The 20,408-nt window shown below is 37.7% G+C and overlaps 1 protein-coding gene across 2 annotated transcripts in view; it reads right to left on the bottom strand.

The window, feature by feature from the left end:
* Window positions 1-436: 436 nt before the first annotated feature.
* Mrps9 (mitochondrial ribosomal protein S9) overlaps window positions 437-20,408 on the bottom strand; it is a 57,035-nt gene continuing 37,063 nt past the window's right edge. For both annotated transcript variants that reach the window (XM_040270827.2, XM_005340027.5), the window contains 6 exons: window positions 11,051-11,136; window positions 10,189-10,264; window positions 7,661-7,829; window positions 6,659-6,767; window positions 2,796-2,965; window positions 437-697 (listed from right to left, as the gene is read on the bottom strand). In XM_040270827.2, the coding sequence (XP_040126761.2) occupies window positions 606-697; window positions 2,796-2,965; window positions 6,659-6,767; window positions 7,661-7,829; window positions 10,189-10,264; window positions 11,051-11,136 (702 nt within the window). In that variant the 3' untranslated portion in view covers window positions 437-605. The remainder of the gene's footprint in view (window positions 698-2,795; window positions 2,966-6,658; window positions 6,768-7,660; window positions 7,830-10,188; window positions 10,265-11,050; window positions 11,137-20,408) is intronic.

Raw genomic sequence — 20,408 nt, forward strand, 5'->3', positions numbered from 1 at the left:
TTGTTCCCTCTGTCGCAGTGGGTGATCAAGGCTCACCTGTGACCTTCACCTGGCTGCGGTAGTCACCAGCCCTCATGCTGGCAGCTCAGCTCTCTCCCACTTGCTAAGCTCCTGGCACAGGCACCTAAGTCACCTCATTCTTCTGAACATCACTCTCACCTCTCAATTTCAAAAGAACATTGTAACAACTGCTGTGTGGGAAAACAACAGAATCAGGCAAAATGAGTTCTAGTCTAGGTCTAGCATTAAATTAGCAATGGTTTGGCTCTGGTAGGCTGCTTAATCTTTGAAACTGAGCCTTCTCATCTGCAAAATGAGGTAACTTGACTAGATTTTGCTGAATGTTCCTTTCAAGTCTAATATGCCAAGATTTTATGAATTATGCTTTTAAAACTATCTTTTGAAAAAGTTTAAGTAGAAGAATGAAGTAAGCATCTTTTTTTTTTTACAACTTATTTATTAATCGTAAACTTTACAAAGCAGCTTTTAAAAAAAAAAATCATCTCACAACTCAAATCTCTGCCAGCGCTGCCCTCACGTTGGCTGGCAGAGGCGGATGGAGCCTGTTCCCCCCACACTGGGCCCTCCTGCCCCTTCCCCAGCCGTCAGCGCTTCTTCCAGGTAAACTTCCTGCGGGCTCCCTCTTGGCCTGGCTTCTTCCGCTCTCTGACACGAGGATCTGTAGTAAGTAGTCCAGCTGCAGCAGGAAGAGAGGAGCCTTTGTGAGCTTTGTGAAAAGACAGGCTGTCCGCCAGAAAAGTAGGTGACCCACAAGAATCCACGGAACTGTTGTCAGAAAGACCCACAGGAAAGAGCCAGACCCCAATAACTGAGCAGCCCTGGAGAGCCTCAGGACGGTGGTCTGCCTTGGTTCTCCTGGGATATTTTTCCAATCTCTGAGACAAACATCAGTGGTGTCGAGACTGCTTTGCAGAGAATTATGACTCCTTTTTGGTTTTTAAACTTGTTCAACTCAGATCAAACTACTCTCTGTGGGCGCTTGCTATTCACCCCCCCCCCCGGCCTCCCCGTGCACACCTGTTAGTGCTGAGGTGAGAGTCTCAATGGAGGCAAGAGGTAGGGAGGAAATGCCTTGCACGGTGAGGTGTGAGGAAGCCCACGGAGAACACAACTCAGCAGTGTACGTACATGAACAAACAGGATTTGCCAAACATGAGGAAAAAAACTGTGTGTTATGATAATTTTTGTGAAAATTATAGTCCTTGACACTTTGTCTCAGAACCTAAATAACCATTTTTGGAGTTGTACTCTGTGCCAGGTAGTTTATTCTAGAAGGATGAAGTCAGTTTAAATTGGAAGCTGCCTCTCCCTTAATCCTCAGGAGCAATTATGTTTCCAGACAATCACTGAGTTACTCTCAGCAGATGGTCCACATGGAAGTACCCCAGCAGTGGCTGGAGCCTTGGTATGTGAGCAAAAACCCCGATTCCCAGAATACCACGAGGAGAACCCCTGGGAGCTGCTTTTGTAAACAAAAGGTTTTTCTTTCATCTTTTTTGCTCTTTCAACACTAGCACTTCTCTTCATTTGATACATGCCATAGGTATTTTTTTAAATATTTATTTTTTAGTTGTAGGTGGACACAATATCTTTATTTTATTTTTATGTGGTGCTGAGGATTGAACCCAGTGCCTCACACGTGCTAGGCGAGCGCTCTACCACTGAGCCACACAGCCCCAGCTCAGCACAGGTATTTTATCAGTGGTATTTTAATGGCCAGATAGCTAAAGAAAGCTTATTATATACCCAATAATCTTTTGCACTTACTTGTACTTAAAGGGCACACATGGAATATTTTGCCCAAAATACTGATAGAAGTTCTAGTTTAAATTCCTAGTAATAATGCTTTATTACTTTCAGATATGTAGGAGTCCAGACTAGAAGTTCTAGTTTAAATTCCTAGTAATAATGCTTTATTACTTTCAGATATGTAGGAGTCCAGACTAGTTAAGTCATATCCTATCAAATTATTTCATAGTAGTAGATAATGAGAAGATAATAAATCCATATAATGGCAAGTTGTTTACAAGCAAATGGATTTTCAAAAGACAAAGAATTAAGTAGCCGAAGCTACAGGCCATGCCCATCCTGGATCCCAGAGGCGGATGCTGGAAAGCAGAGAGCAGGCAGATCACCTTCCCTGGCAGAGAGGGGCTGTGAACCAAGCAACTCGCACGGGGCTGTGCAGCAGGTCACAGGACACACAGCACTGGATCCTCTCAATGCAAAGACAACCTTTGGCTCAAACCTTAGATTTATTATGAATGCCAGGTAGTACCCCAATGAAAGAATCAAGTGTACATTCTTCTCCCCACAGTGCGAAGATTCTTGCTCAAGTGACAGGGCCATACCGAGTGGAGTAAAAAAAATTCACATTAACATCATAATGGAAAAAATTAAAATCTCCATTAATCTTGGACAGAAATGCCTAAAGTGCTTTATCATTAACCAAGCAAATTACAAATTTCTATGGTAAGAGAAAAACAAGCAATCTGTCTTAAAGCCAAAGTCAACCTTCCCAACCTCTGGACTGGATATTTTAGCAGACATCACAGGGAGTGTGCCTCCCTTTTCTTGTTCTAAATCAAGTTCCCTTTGTAGAAATCAAACCTGAAAAATACTGTACAACTCTGGAGCATGAAAGGAGCAACTGACAAGCTGTAGGATTGCATGGTGAACCAAGTATTCTCTCCCAGATTTCAGGTCACCAGGAGAAGACTCGGGAAATACCTGTAGGTAGAGGGGATAGCACAGTGTCCCACCCAAATGCATACCTTGTCTCATCCACTCGACCTCATCCTCGGTGACGAAGCTGCACAGGGCTTTTGCCATTGCCAAGCGTATTGCTCCTGCCTGTGCTGACCTCCCGCCCCCTGAGACTGTGCAGGTCACGTCGTGTTTTCCAAGGCGGTCAAGGAAGTGAAAAGGGAACATCAACTGTTCTCTAAAGCACATCACAAATAAATCCAGTTAATTCCACTATAAAGATACAGGACTACATACACTGTTGGCATTCTGAATGTTTCTAAAAACTGTTGCATGCCAGTGTCACCTTTCAAACTTCTTGTCAATCAATTCATCACACCAAGATTGTAAGGGTTTTTTTTTTTTCCTCTCTCTCTCTCTCTCTCTTTTTTTGTATATAGCAATGCACTTACAGAGTATGGCAATACACTCTATTACTGGTTATTGGTTTCCTTTGTCTCATGAGAACTTCGTGAGGCGTGAAAATAACCTCGTAAAGTCTTGAAGTTGGGAGACTGCATTAATCAACTGAATCTACCCTCTCTAGATTCAATGATCAGATATAAAATTAATAGGCCTAACCAAGCAATCATCAAATGCCATTTGGATTTTCTAAGTCAAGTATACTATAATGTATCTGCATAATGTATACTGCTTAACTTGACATGGTTACTTTTAAAAGTCAACGAAATAACATTTAAAACTCTTCCTCCACAAAAAGAACACACAGTCCAATGGCAGTTCACTAAGCTGCACAGCCGCAGTCTGGCCTGCTCCCTGGGAACAGTGATGCCCACGTGGTCCTAAGCCAACACCACAGAGAGGACGGCAAGGAAAAGGCCTGCAGCTTCTTTGCTCAACTGAATGAGCATTAACTGAAAACCATTTATGTGCAGGTCTGATGTTCACCACCATCTTTGCCAAGGACTCTGATTTTGCTCTTTTGCCTTAATATCTCTGATGAATTTTTATTTTTATTTTTCACGGTGCTAGGGATCGAACCCAGGGTCCTGTGTAAGTATGTCAGGCAAGCACTCCACCACAGAGCTAGTTCCACTGTCACCCCAGAATTTTTATTTAGGAAAGTCCATTTACACTGCATTTGCTTTTTCTGCCCGACACAGCAGCTTTAGACCCCAAATCAAACTTATTCAACAGTTAAGCTGAGAGATGCATGTGGCAAGTATTCAAATGCCACCTTTTACATTTTAAGAGCAGAATGACCCCAGGCAGATGGGATACCAACAACCCTCCAAGGCCATAGCAAACTGGATTTGTAATAATACTATACAGGATGACACAACCCCTCAGACAACAAAACACACAAATCTGTACTGACTTTTTAAAAAAGGCTTCAAAGCAACCAAATCCAAACTAGCCATATTATGGAAATAGTCGTATTAAAGTAGTATCCATATGATTATACCTAAACAAAATTTAGAAACTGATAATTCAACTCTACCACTGCATTTTCCCAGGAGGAAACAGAAGCCAAGACGAACTCTATGGGATTGTCATGTGCACACACTGGGGGAGGTGGCTGCACCCCGCAACAGGTAAATGGGGTTTGCAGATTAAGTAAAGCTCCTGGTCAGCCATGTGTCTGGGAGCTTAGACAGCTGTCCTTACTTTCTAAAATTTTAAGATCACCTAACAAACACTTATAAAGAGATTAAAATTCAGAAAACACAGATTTCAGAGAGATATCAGTAATGGAGCTAGAGTGGTCAAGGTAAGAAAGAACCACAAAGAATCTGGACAGCTGGAAGGTGGTGGGATTCTGTGGTACAATGACAAATTTGTGTAAAGATGAAAAAAATCCCTACAGGGTTAACAACTGAAAATGATGGTTATACTGCTATCAATTTTAACTATCTTGGACTGCAAACTAGCACACTTGTAAATACAGTTACATGGCATGAAGTTATTTCACAATCCATCGTCTCTCAGGATCACAGATGAAATCCTGAGAATCACATTTACTTTATTCTTTGTCAGTCAGCATAATTCTTAAAATAATAAATAAAATAAATGATTTTCTTGTTTACATACCATCTGAATCCTACTCTTCTGGCATCAAATAAGTAGTCTTTTACTTTTCAGTAATTGATTAAAATGCTAATTTGTCTCCTCTCTTACATGGTTGGCACCGTGTGAGGAAACTGTTTCATCTGCAGCGATGACTAGGTAAAGTGCCTCTGACCTGGCTGCCTAACAGAGCACAGGCCTTTGCTGAAAGTATCCCACACTACCAGGCACAGAGTCACACACGCTTGTGGTAAAGGCTAAGGTCACAGAGATGAGAACCAGGAACAGAATCAAGATTCCTGGCTCTTGACTCTGTGGTCTTCCTACTGGTCAGAGGTCACTTTGTTGCTGACTAAGTAAGCACCTGTGCCACTCACTCCTACGACAGGATGCCAGTCCATGGCAGGTGGGGCCACCACCAAATCCCTACAACCTCTTAAGTTGGTGAGAAGGCTTGGGGGCTTGATCCCACCAAGACTAGCCTGAGGCTCCCAACCCAAGTTCTTGATGACAGGAATCACACTGAAAACAGCAGTTATCTTCATGATGCCCAGAACAAGACTAGGCACAGAGACAATCCTTATTTGTTATTTGCTGATTCAAACTGAAGAATAAGATCGGAGGAGGTCATATAATTGTGAGACCAAGCCATAGTTGGGACATGCTACTAAATCATCATGAGTCATATCTGAATTCAAGTAACAGTCAAGTGCCATTCCTCCTGTGGCTCCCAGGGCTGAAATCCCCATACCAGCAGTAAGGGTCTCTGGGTTTTCCTAAGGGAAATGAGCACTTCCTCCACCCTTTTCCCTGTGAGGAAGACTGCAGCGTTAGTTGAATTGATATTAAATAGAGTTCAGAGTGGGCCGTTTCTTGACGCAGGCACACAAACATAACCAACATGCATTCCTGAGGTAATCATTCTGTCCAGAAGCTTACACCATGTTAGAACAGTCCCCCTTTCCTCACGTGAGCACTGGGACCAGAGAAGCTTCAGTCTTTTGACCTTAATGTACTGCCACAGTACATTCAGGAAATAGGAAAAGGATTAGGAAGGAGGAACTAATCATGGAATTCCTGTTACTCATGGATAATGACAGTAACTACTGAAAAAATAATCACCATCTCAAGAAGAGGCCTTTATATAGGGACTCTCAGAGAGCTCTAAGAGGAGTGCATTTAGGGATTAGAAAAACTGTAATATCTATTTATGATGAATGGAATACAAAGTTTAAAAAATATGACTGCCATATTTAGCACTGAAAACTAAGCAAAGCTGATGAGCTCTTATTTTAACTTATAAACATTTTGTATCTCACAGAAACAGGCTTCTTTGCTTGCTCAATATATGTATAATCAACTTCTTTTAACGGGAAAAAAATCCAAAAAAAATAAAGCTGACTTTTTCTAGTAGTTGTGGTCAGGAAAAACAAACATAAACCACAAGTGATGTGCTGGTACTTTTCCCTACCCGTGGCCGAAGGCACGTACAGGAGCCAAGGTCAGTTTCTGTGGTTGCTGTGTTGCTTTGTGTGCAGCCACCCCCAAACCAGAAACTGGGGACCTGCTTTGCTTATGTTTTGGCATGACCTGCATTTCAGAATGTAAGATCTATTTAAGATTTAAGACGACTTAAATTCCAGCATGATCTAACAGAGGGGCAAGAGTCAATTAAGGAGGATTTACAGAGATGCTTTTTCAAAAATCTGCTTACAGAAAAATAAACAGTGTCCATTTGGCTAGTTTGATATGTTAGTAAAGAGACACAATCAAACAGAATTAGAAAACAACAAGGCTTCTTAATCGATAATGACATATTCTAGAGCATATTTTCTTTATACAACAAGCTAAATAAAAATCAAACCTGTCCTGTGTGATTGGAAAGTACAGCAGGTAATCGGCTCCATTCACTGTTATTCTTCCACTTCCATGTTCATAAACAAGTGCTTCTGCTTTTGCAGTCTTTCTTTTACCTTTAAAAATTTAAAGTTCCTATTAGTATACATCTTAAAAATCTGGGCCTTGAAAAAATAAGACAAAACTACATTAAAATTAATTTTCCTGGAAGAGCAATCTATAACACTGTTTTTAGGAATGTTCCACAACTACTGTAAATAAAACAAAAGGAAGACAGGTAAGTGTTTTCTGTGGGGTGATTGTGATCTTCACTTTTCTTTTACAATATTGCAATTATTTTAGTTTCAACAGTCAACAAAGTCAATTCAGTTATCTTATTTAAAAAAGCAATTTACATAATGTTCACTTATAATTAATAGGAATATACCTCATAATATAAATTTTTAAAAATATGTGAATACCGTAATAACATGTAAATGGTAGAAAAGACAGGAATCCTCAGGAAAGGTCACATTTCATTCAGTACAATAGTTGAAAATGACAAAGGGATAATGTTAAATTTTTGAGAGCTGCAAAATATAATCTAGTAGGTCAATTCTTACAAGACAGATCGTGTCAAATGTCTGTACATATACAACAAAACTGTGAGTAGAGGGTCAAGTTTTCATGTTACATAGTTTTTCCATCTGACATGTATTTCACTGAGCATTTTTTAGTTTTTGAGAAGAAACCTTTATTATAAACATTTTATTGATTCTTCCAGTTGAAAATATGAACATAACAGTTGACTCGACTGGGTAGGTATGTATTCACTCTTTTTCTTGGGACACTGTAAGATTTAGTTAAACTGTAAGATTTTGAAAACTTCAACAGAATCTTGAAATTAGGAAATCCAACGTAGCAGTAGCAAAAGCAAATCAAATGGATACCACAGAGCAATAGCAAATGAAAATAATTAGAGCTTCTCAGTCTTCGCCAAATTCATTTTCTCTCCATGGAATGTCATTACCTTCACTTGCGCTGAAGGCCCTTCCTTGCTCGTCATACTGCACAGGTTCAATCAGCTGTTTTTTTGATTGAATAGCTACACTTCTGCGAAACTTGTGCACAAATTCTTCTTCAGCAGGCTCACACTGCAATGTCAATAACTTTTCTAGCAGCCGAATGAACTGCATATACTGCAGACAATAAAAATTCATTAGAAGATGCAAGTGTAATTGCATTTGCTAGATTTTTTCTATTTTTATATACTTGATCTTTCCAATGTTGCTTTTCTTGATGAATTTTGACAGGATGACACTTCGGCATCTTCATGCTGCTTTTAAAACAGCATGCAGATGCATCACTTCTCCTGTGTATCTTTAGTGCTAAGTTTTTTTCTTTTGAGAAACAAAGAGATTTATCATTCAAAGAAAAATCAGTTTCTCTGGATTATAATTATGAAATTTAGATTTAAATTAATTTTCAAAAAAATATTTAGAAGATCTTCAAGTGTAATTTCCACTCTTTTATTAGAACTGCATCAAAAGAAACATTAGAAATAATTTTCAGTAAGTTATTATAGTAAAATGGAAAGAGTCTGATTTTGAGAAAATGCACCTCTTAAATTATATTTCATAATACATTTGGCAAATATATTTTTGGCTGTTCAAGCTGTGTTACTTTAATGTTTATGATTTCCTTTAAAACTGAACAATCAAGCTATTTAAAAATTCAAGAGATACTTGACTTAAAGGGCAACCTCTTGAAATAAATTATCCTTGCTACTCTGTGCATTTTTTTTAATAGTTCTTGAACATGTGATTAGAAAGTAAACAACTTGGTATTAACCCCTTAAAATTAGAAGCCAGAATAATCATTCTAAAGTGTTTATGGAGAAGGAAACAACTAATACTTGAGATCCTTAGTTAATATGGATTGTGAATCCCAGTTTTTGATAACTTTTTTTTTTGCTAACCCTAAAAAATCATACTCAATTTTGTCACCATTTGCCTTTATAGTGAAAATCTGTCAATAATAATTTAAAGTATGGAGGAATTTGGTAAAATTAATGTTAAAGAAACTTCTTCAAATACAGCTTTTTTATGATTTAATAACAGAGAAGGCAAATTTCCAAGGAAGGGTGAAAATACTTAAGCCACCTATGGTCCTGGGCCTGACAGAGCTCCATTCTCCCCTCCACTCACTAGCCTGTGTCCTTTGTTCTAAGAATTCCATCTCACACACTCCTGATGACCATTCTTTAAACTGCAAAGGGTCACTTACAGGTATAAAAGCCTTACTTGTAAACTAAGCTTAAAGTTTAAGAAGTCACTGATTGGTTTGATGCCAATCACAAACTTCAGGATTTCTTCTATATATTCAGTATCCCAAAAGTATAAAAGATTGTCATATACTATTTGTTTTATTTTCATAATTGCATGAATGTATTAATCCTTGGAATAGTTCCAAAATGGGAAAAAAATACCTGAATTTTAAAACAATCAAAGCAGTTAGAAAACAAAAGAAATAATGGAATGATGCATTTGATGAAGAAGCAAAGAGATTTTTCAATTTGATTCAAGTGTAGCAATATTTGGCAGTTAGGATGTTAGAAATCAACTCCAGATCTACCACTAAGCAAATGTCTGACACCTTGTTTAAGGAAGTCGCAACTTTTCCAAATCATTAATGTCTACAATATGCTAAAAAAGAAAAAGAGCAACCGAAGAACGTGACTTAGAATCTACTTGGTGGCAGGCACTAACAATGCCAGCCACTGCCATGGAAGAACATAATCTTTCTTGGGAGGATTTGTGAGATTTATCTCCGCCTGAATCTAACAGAGAGTCAAAAAATTTAGAACATCAAATGTTTAAAACATCAAGCTACTTCTGATCACGTCAGGCTATGTTAGAACATTAACAAAATAAGACTGCAATTAAGGTCTAAGGAAGAATGAAAGGGTCCCAAACTTCATAGGGCATAAGTTTCACCTGGGGAGTGTGTCAATGAGATAGATTTTTGGGTGACCCCCTCGAGATCTGCCCCAGGTTGAGGGTGAGGCTTAGGGACACTGCAGTTGTAAAGAACACTCCAAGGGACTATGACACATGTGGTATAGAGATCCCAAGGTGAAAACCACTGACCTTTCAGACGCTGCACATGTGATGAGCCAGGAATCTGCAAATTCCGAGTGCGACATTCCTTTTCTACTTAACCTGCAATGGCTCTGTTCACTCATCATTAGCTTGTAAAATTAGCTACCGGTCTCACTGAGGGAGACGAAAATGACATCTGCTACAGTCCTCTATAACAACTGGCAGAGGACATGAGGGCACTTATAAGAGGAGGAGCTGGAGACTGGACATGGCACTTTCCTTACCACAGATAAGGCTCTCCTCCATGGAAGAAATTGACAAGGAATACATTTCAAAGAGAAAAATTGTCCAAGGCACACCTGCTTCTAAGGACTATTACTATTAGGATCCTTAATACAGCAATTGTCTGCATTCTTATGACACAGGTCTCCTTAAATTAAAAAGATTAATTACTCACATCTTGATCTGACAGTTTTTCCACTAACATTTCTTCTAGTTCCTCCTTAATCAGCCATCTGCTGCCAATCAGATCTCTGTTAAAATATCACATATATTCTCTTTTTAATTAACCATGCAATTAGTGTTATATCACAAAAGATCTCACCTATAAGAGCAATTCATGATCTGAAAACAAATTTTCATATTATATAGTAGTATGTTCATCCAAGGAAACCACTTTTCAGAAATACTACTCTGTTTCCTCAATCTAGTTTGGAAAAGGTTCTAACACCACCAAATGTTTTGTCTGAAGAGTTAAATAAATATGCCATCATGAAACTTACCTGAAAGCCATCAGAATTCTGAAAAGATTAAAACTGTGCCTATATAATTTATTCTGAAGATGTTATAGGCACAAAGTTAATCCATCTATGAACAAAAGTAGTAATAAAGTCCAAATAAAAGACTAGGAACACACAGCTTAAGGTGTGTTCAGAAATCTGTCTTTTATACAAGAAGAAACATGAATAGCTAGGCCAAAATTTAACATTGGTTGTACAGGCTGATGGATCTGATTTATTACTGCTTGCCAAATGGAAGTACAAGCCTTGAAATACCTTACAAAAGAAAAAAATCAGAAAGCACACAAATGCTGAATAAATGTGCAGCCATACACATAAAATTTCTAAGGACATCAAATCCAAACACAGTAATTTAATACGTAAATCTTGAAGTAGCAGAAAAATAACCTCAACATTTGCTTCTTCCTAAATATAAATAACCTATTACATGGAATCCTAATTTTTAGGCTTTAGATACATCAATAAGTAGCATGTAGAGTTCAAAATCTACATATGCTCTAATGCAAGACAAGAACTTACTTCATTTCCCTTTTTTCTGGAAGCAGATCTTTGGCTCGCAACTGATTCTGACGTTTTTCTATCTGGAGTAGCTTTCCGTATACTTCCTATAGCAAATAAAATACACAAGTTAAAATAAGAGGGATGGTACATTATTACTTATGATATAGTTTATATTTTTTCTCTGTGAGTACTCCTTATTTTAATGTGACGTCTTGTCTAGCTGCAGAGTAAATAAAATGAAAATGCTTTTGAATAAAACTGTTTCTCATCCAAACTAAAAGATGATAGAGTAGTGTGAATGAGAATTTAGTACATATCACAGCACACTTTAAGTAGATTTAAAAATAACTTTAAAGAATTTACAACTCCACTCAGTGAGGATGGCTGAAACAACAAGAACCCTGTGAGTCATTTTTCTTAAGAGTTTCACAAACAGGATAAAAATTTTCCTTAAGAAAAACCATCGTTTATATACTAATACATACTTTATTTATTTGTACTATGTACTTTCAACTTAGAGAACAACCAGTAATTTAGAGCATTTATAGCTGAACTACTTATATAACATTTAATTTTATATAGTATTTAACACACCCCATGTAGTTTATACCTTAAAAGTAAATTTCTATTATATTTATTTTCCATTATTTGATTTTCTTCTATTACTTTACTTTTTAAACAAAGACTGTGAATATGTGTCACTTATTAAACTGCAAAGGAAGATTTTAAAACTGGATAGCTATATGTAACAAAATAAAATTAATCCCTACTTCTCACCCTGCATAAAAGTCAAATTAGGAATTAGACCAGAAACCTTGCAATGGCTAGAAGAGATCATAGGGTCAATACTCCATCATATTGGTGTTGGCACTGATTTCCTTAACAAGACCCTCAAAACACAAGAACTAAAACCAAGAAGAAATAAATGGGATGACATCACATTAAAATCTTCTGCATAGCAAAGGAAATGATTAAGAGCATAAAGACAGAGCCTACAGAATTGGAGAAAAACTTTGCCAGTCACTCCTCCAACAATAGTAAATTGATGTCCAGAATACATAAGGAACTCAAAAAAACCCCAACACCCCAAAAAAGCAAATAACCCAGTCAGTAAGTGGGCAATAAGTGGGCAAAAGAACTAAACAGAAACTTCTCAAAAGAAGAAACACAAATGGCCATCAAACATATTTCTAGTAATCAGGGTAATGTAAATCAAAACTATACTAATATTTCATCTTACTTACAAGAAAATAGTAATAACTCTGGCAAGGATGGGGGAAAAAGGTACACCTTTACATTGTTGGTGGGATTGCAGAATAGTACAACCTCTCTGGAAAGCATCCCTCTCAAAACACTAGGGATGGAACCGCCATATGACCCAGCTACCCACTCCTTGTTACTTTCTCCAAAGAACTAATATCTGCATACTATAGCAATTCAGCCACCTCAATGCTTACAGCAACACAATTCACAACAGCCAAATTATGGAATCAACCTAAGTATTCATCAATAGATGAATGAATTAAGAAATTTGGGCATATATACACAATGGAGTTCTACTCAGCCATAAAAATGAAATTATGGAATTTGCTGATAAATGGATGGAAATGGATAATATCATGCCAAGTGAAATAAGCCAGAATCAGGAACTCAAAGGTCAAAAATCTCATATGTGGAAGCTAGAGTAAAGCAAAGGAGGAAGGAAAGACAGGAGGTCATAGAGATACAGGGACAGCATTGTAGAAGATCAAGAGGCAGAGTGGAGAGATGGGAAGCGGGAGGCAATGAAGAATGAAATCTTCAAAAAATCACGTTATATGCATATATGGAAACACCACAGGGAATTTCATGTTTATGTTCAAAGTAAGAAAAAAATCAATCAAATATAAGTAAATATATTAGTAAAAGGAAGCCCAGCAGAGTAGAGGGAAGAGAACAGAGGAGAGGAGGGATGGAAAAGGGGGATCAGGAACTGAAATCAAATTCTATGGGTGTATGATTTTTGTCTAGATGAATGCAAATACTATGTATAACTATAAAGCTCTAATTATAAAAAATGAAATGCATATACTCCTGGTTTTCTAATGTAAACAATCATGTTCTGGAAATAATGACAATTTAAAGGCATCTTTCTCATCATCAAAAAAATCCGCAATGGGAGAAAAAGTTACAATTTGTAAAAAAGCAATAATACTGCAATAGGGTTATCAATGAAATATATTTCCCAGGCAATGAGTTTACAACAAGCAGAATAACACAATGGTTTCCTATCGTTTTTGACTGAGCAAACAATTTTTTGAGGACACATACTGAATTATGTTCACATTTATTCACTTATAATCTCTATATAACCTACTACATTAGTACCTCGTGAATAGGCAGACATTTTAAAAGGATGAGCTAGGGATTGGGGACATCAGTGGTACAGTGCTTCCCTAGCCATGTGCAAGGCCTTGGGATTGATCATGAGCATTGGGGGCGGAGGCAGAGGTAGGTGGGGAGGATGAGCTGGAGATAATAAAAATGATTCTTTTTATTTTTAATACACTAATCATGTTAACTTCCAATATCATTACCTAAAGTCAGGAGACACACCCTGTTACTGACAGAGGTATCCATCTGTATCTCAAATAGTCTAAATAATTTCAAGTGCTAGGAAGCAATTTTTGTGGATTTTGGGTAGACTGCAATACGACCTCATAATGTTGCTGAGGGTTTGTTTTAAAATGTCTCTTTGCCACTGTCATATTAACTAATGCTTGCAATTTGGCACTATCTCCATTTTGCAGTCTTTTTTTTTTTTTTGAGAATCTGGTTTTCTCATTGGCAAAAAGAATGCTAAAAAGAAAAAAAAGGATGTAATTATTAATAATGAGTCAGTTTCTTCAAGTAAATACAGTCAAGAAAAGTTGAGATTATATCCAATGGGCAGGACTTCTCAATGAATAAGAATGTAAAACTTTTGACTGGAGTGATTCAGTTTTTTTCCCCCCCAGTAAAAATAGTAGAATTGATGGTTCAGAAGAGAAAAGGAAAAGCAGAGAAAAGAGAAAAAAGTTGCACTTAGAAGTTATAAAATAGGGTGAGCTAGACAGTGGGCACACATGACTCAAACCGAAGGGAATCCACTGCTCCAGCTCAGTATTTCCACAGGCTCAATACCCACACCAGAGGCAGCAGCATCCACACCCAAACCTGGTTGGAAATGTAAATTCTCAGGCCTTACCAGACCTAGGGTGGGTTCCAGTGAGCATCTAAGGGGTACAAGCTGAAATGTGTGAACAATGGAGTCAGGTTCAACACAACAGCAGAGTGACAAATAGAGTTAACTTGATCCTAGTGCCCAAAGAAAGTAAGTGTGACTGCCCTAGTGCTACTTCTCACGCACAAATCCATCAGCTATAGCAGCTAAGGATACACGTAAAAAAGAACTCATTCTTAAGTCAACAGTCCACATCTAGAAGAGGACCTGTCATTCAACTTAGAACAAAATTCTATAATTCGCCCCCCAGACTTCTATACCTGGGTGCTCCTGTAAAGGGACAGCAGCACACCTTGAAGCTACCTGGTCCACAGTCCTGAGATGCAGAGAGTCCACAGGTCAGAGCTGGTATGCTTTCAAATCTAGCTATGGATATATGAACTTATGAGAACATCAACTACAGTAATAAGATAACCTCCTCTGCTTGAAAGGGTTTCCTTAATTTTCTGGAGTAATCATGACAACTATAATAACAACTGAACTTCCTCATAAGTTTCAAGTCAAAGTGTAGGCTTCACTTATGACTTTTAAGCAATCTTCATTAGTTTATATTTTTCTGGAAACATTCTTTTATGATGTCATTTCTTTCTAGTGTTATATTTATATTCATGATAATTTACAAATGGTGTAAGTAAAATAATCACAAAAAATGTGGAAGAGAAAACAATCCATGAAAAATACATATCAAATTTCAAACACAGTAAGTCCCATTCATGTAAAGCAACAGCTTACAACTTGACAGTTATAATCCCTCCACCCAAAATACACAGTGCTCATTAACCCTCTCCATTCACTTCTTTCCTGTGGGGATTGGAGACTAGGGATTTAACCCAGGATTTTACCCATGCCAACCACACTTTCTGTCATTGAGCTATACTACAAGCTACGTACACTCTTTTAAATAAGAAAATATATACACATATCACTGTAGGTCAGGCACTCAGCGTAGGGCCTTACCCATAGCAACGGTCAAGAATGCTTGCAGCAGGGGTGAGGTATGGCTTTTAAGAATCTAATAATCTGAACAATTTTACTGGTGTGCCACTTCTATTTATTCTTTCTCTTCTGTATAATAAAACCACTTTTGAGATTCTACCTTTGTTAGAAACAACAGTTCTCTGGAAAGTAGATTCTTTAACTTCAACTCCCTGAAGAGATGCATTCTCATTTACATCAAAAAATCCTTGAGGGTATAAAATATGCCAGGAACTGTCAACATCACAGATTATCACTGGTAGCTTCTCGTATATTGTTAAGTTTCCACTTAATTTTTAAGGGACACTAGAGAATTAGAATGACCCCACCTACACTAAGTTTATATACTGCATTCAATAGTGTAATTTCCAAATATGACAGGAATAACCCAGATGTGAAATGCTGAATCATTAATCACAACTATGATTAATATTTCATAAAATCAAAGCAAGCCTATCCACCCCTTGTGTCATCAGATTTCCATAATGTATGAGTCAAATTTAGAAGGTGCCTAATTTGAAAATACCAGATGCTCAGGTTGCAGAAAAGAAATGCTTAAAACTAAACCCTTCCGAGAACATGAGCAATATAATTTTCAGTGTCCTAAAATCTGTTTTGGTCATATTAATCATGTATAAATTCCAATTTTAGGAAGGGTAAACAAGAAACAGTTCATGGTTGGGGAGCACAGAAAGTCAACTGTATGCTGGTACACAAAATAAATAGTAACAAGCTAATAGCAACTGCCATTTTTGATACTAGTTCAAGTAACTTAAAGTTTGTGCTTATCACAATTACAGAAAATCAATTTCTTAAGTAACTATTGCTCTCTCATTATTTTTGTTGGCCATGGCATATCCAAACTCCATCGAAATAAATATAAATATAGTTCAGAGAGGTGTCTGCTATGTACTTCAAGTTCCCAAGTGACATACTTACACTACAGATCCCAGCTACTCCTTGTGGTGAATACAACATGGTGCATGTTTATACATCATCAACTCAACAAATAAAGGAAATATCTCAGAAACAGGTCACATGAAAAAGGACCCTGGGGAGATGCACTGCCAGGAGTGATGGCATCCACGTGCTTGGAAAGGAACTCAGATACTATATTTTTACTTTTTAAATCAAAATCATGCTTTATAATAATAATTGTACCATTACAAAAGAAGTAATCTGATTAAAATCAACATAAAGGCAATAATAATAAGTTGACTCCATGTTTTAAAAAATCAATTTTCCTGTTATACTTGGAGCACACAAAATATACAATGGCAATTATTCATATGTGAGGAAAATGTACATTAAAGATACCTCTAGAACAGCAATTTCTACTGCTGAATTAATTACTGAATTAACTCCTGCTGTCAAGAAGTCTTAAAACAGCATGCAGACATACTTTAGCACCAGTCTGCAGCTTTTTAAAAATAAGTACTTAACATAGTTGTAAAATAGTTATTTTACAATAGCTCACTGTGAGAAGGTTCAGTTTTTTAATTCCAGTTTTAAAGATAACAGCATTATATCCAAGAGTTTAAAATATTCATCACAAGGTCACAAAGAGGATCTAGAAACATCTAAACCCAGAAAGGATAGTCCACCTTCAGGTATCTGACCCACTGGAAGCACCATACAGAAGAGTGCGTAGCTCTTGGGGCTGCTGTTTTTGGACTCTAAGCTCTCAGGTCACTTAAATCACTTAACATGAACTGGAAAATCTCTGAGTGGGGCAGGAAGTTTTTTGCACAAGGCAAATGAGCCCTGTTTATGCACAAATTACACGGATTAGAATTACTTGGTTTTCTTTCAGATTTTAAACTTTTGTTTTCCAATTCAACACAATAGTTCAAGTACAGAATAAACTATTTAGTCCATCATTTTACACATTTGCTTGGCACATCAGTGGCCATGTCATTTCCTTTGATTTAAAGAAATACTTTGAAAATATTCCAGTGTTTACTATAAGATTAGCCCTAAAATCTAAATGAAGTTTCTCATATGATACAAAATCCCCAGCGCAGGTTTTGGAGTTGTATACCTCCTTTATTAAAGACCAGGGAGAGGTAAGCTTACACAAAACTTCTGAGGTGCTTATTGTACTGGGGCTGAACCAGGCCTGAAACAGAAAATGTCTCAGTACTGCCTACACTGAAGACTTATTGAGAGTTTCCAACATTTTGCATAGCCTTACCCCAGCACAGTTTCATGGGATAGTAAAAGGTGTCTTGGGCACAAAGGGCTCCCTGGTCTACTCTGAGCAGCAGAGTTCTTTACTCATGGCCTTGACAGAGCATGCACCTGCTAGCTGTCCCCTTACTAGAGCTCTCCACTACACAACTGCAACATTCCCAAGCTGATTCCACAACAGACTCCTTCTTGAAGAGTATTTCATAGCCAGTGTTCCGAGGAAAGCCATAATCACATACATGCCTTACTACATTATATTTTACAAAAGGGTTCCCACTTCCTGGTCAAATCATCACCTCTCATAGGTTTCAAATGGGTTTTGCTATGTTTGGGCAAATTTCCCCCAAACGCCCTTGTGTAAAGGCTTGGTCCCCAGGTAGTGTTACTGGAAGGTGGTAGAATCTTTAGGTGGGGCCTAGTGGGAGGTCTTCCAGTTATTGGGGGTTTGGCCTGGAAGGCGATTGTGGGACCCCAGTCTCTTCCTTTCACTCTTTCATCTGCTATTTGTTCCCCTTGCCAAAGACCCCAAAACATGGGCCAACCAAATACAAACTGAAACCTCCAAAACTGTGAGTCAAAATAAACCTTGATTCTTTTGAAGTTGATTATCTCAGGTATTTTGTTACATCAATGGAACACCGACTAGAACAATTTTCAAATCACTGTTAGTGAGAATTTTAACTTTTTTTCAAAAACATATATTGGTAAAATATGTATGTAAACTTGAATTAAGTTTTTTCTTAACATTAACAGACCTACAAAAAATAAATGGTGACTATGGAGGTTGTAAATGCCTTGACCAGGAATATAGTCTACTCTACCCTTCACTGTCAGTTTGGTTGTCCTGGACAGGCTCAAGCTGTTGTGGGCAATAGACAGCCTGGTAGGGTTACCGCCATGAAACTACAGGGCATGAAATGTATTGTTCCTGCCCAGAATTGAAGCATGATAGTGAAACACAAAGTGAAGGAAAATTTGCCAATCCATGGGTTTTTACACTTAGCGGATGTGTCACACTGAACTCTCCTGACCTAGCCCTTTGTCCATTCCCCTTAACTGTGCATGCAGGGTCTTCTTTTTAATCTAGGCATAGGCTAGTCATAACTCAGTTATTCTGTTGTATGGCATTTTCTTTTTTGTACAAACATCTATATCCTCTTTAAAATTCTTTCCTCTCCTCAGTTATTTTAAGAAACGTCTTTTATTCTTCCTCTTTTTTTCCTTCTGTTATTGAAACCAACCTACACTGAAGAGCCCTAAATCATGTCTGAAAAGCACATAAGTTCTAATGGTTATATGGCCATTAAGGAAATGGGAAGCCATCTATTCTGGGTGAAAAGCCAGCCCAGTAAATTTCAAGCGTGGAGTCCCCTTTATGGTATTTAACACTACTCTGAGAAACTCAGGAAGTCCCTTATTTCTTCTTAAAATACTTTTTTATTATTTAAGAAACAATGGAAATTTTAAAAATACTTTTTCATTACTTATGTATGTCTTATTAATCAAACTATAAAACAGTATATTATTTCCCAGGGACATGAAGAAACACAGGTCATTACATCCATAGGAAAAAGGGAGTCCCAACTGACCTACGAATGAACCTTTAGAATGTGACAAAGTGTGAGAACCCCATGGATTGGCAAATGTCCCTTCACTTTATTCTTTCCTATTATGCCTCATTTCTGGCCAGGAGCAATAAATTGCATGTTTCTTATCAACATCTTTCCTCAAAAACCTCTCAATTCTCCATAAAACCTAGATGGACAAAATATAGGTCAATTGACTAAAGCACTGTATATCATCCTTAATTGTAAGCTGCATCAGGGCTATCTTTAATTAGTTGTTATAAAGTAGCATACGCACTTAATATGCAAACAGCCACCAAATCCTAAAGAGAAGACTTGGCACGATTACAGAAGATGAGAAAGGTTAATCGACCTCAGAAAGGTCTCCTCACACAGCTGCACACAGGCTCCAGATCTGTTTCCTTGTCAAAAAGCATGGCCACTGACTGCCATGCCTCATGCAATTACAGCCGGTCAAAGACCTGGGGAAAAAAACTGCTTGGCTTAGTGTCTTTTACCCTGTCACAGAGGAAGAAAATTCATCAACAAAAATAAATGGTAGCAACAAAGATTCATTCCTAAGTCTTTAAAACCTGCCAGTCTGCAGGGGCTACTTCCTTTCTCCTGGTGGGGATACACAGTGAGCACTCCAGGGAGAGCAGGGGAGGCTCCCGCCCCCTCCACCACCAGGAGAAGGCAGAACAAAGGAGAGAGAAAGCTCTCGAAAGGGTTCCAAGTTTTATAGTGAGACTTTATATGCAGTGTCTGACTCTACCACAAAAGTGCTTCTGTAAGTCCAACAGTGAACATTCAGTCTCTATTTCAAAGTTACAGTACTTCAGATGACAGTGATTTGTATGCATTAGATGAGACTGATGTGTCTGCAGTTGTAATTAATGACATTTGCCATCCATGATACTAAAGATATTGGCAAACATCTAGGAATTCCTGAGTTGAACTGAAACATAAAGGCTTAAAGTATTCTGCCATTTGTAACACAACCTATATTACTCAGAAAGAAGGAATATTTATTAGTCAGATGTAATTTGACATTTTAGTCAGAGTTCAGTAAGATTCTATCCACTGAAAAACCGATCCATTTCTGTAGCAGTACCTTTTAAAGCACATAAGCAACTAAAAATAAAGTCAGACCTCTTATACAATGTGTAATTTCTTCATTATGATGGAATGCAGCAAAATATCTCGCCCTTGGGTTGCTCAGTTTCAGCCAAAACAAATGCAAATGGCTTGTCAGATGACAGCTGTTTGATAAGGCTCCTCTATAAGACCTGCATGCTTTACTTTTTTCCGTGAAACTTGGGATGAAAGGCAGAAGGCAGGAAGAGAATTAATGTAGCATACAGTCTAAAGGCAATGCTACAAC

Source organism: Ictidomys tridecemlineatus, chromosome 12 (assembly GCF_052094955.1).
Source record: "Ictidomys tridecemlineatus isolate mIctTri1 chromosome 12, mIctTri1.hap1, whole genome shotgun sequence".
NCBI lineage: Eukaryota > Metazoa > Chordata > Mammalia > Rodentia > Sciuridae > Ictidomys > Ictidomys tridecemlineatus.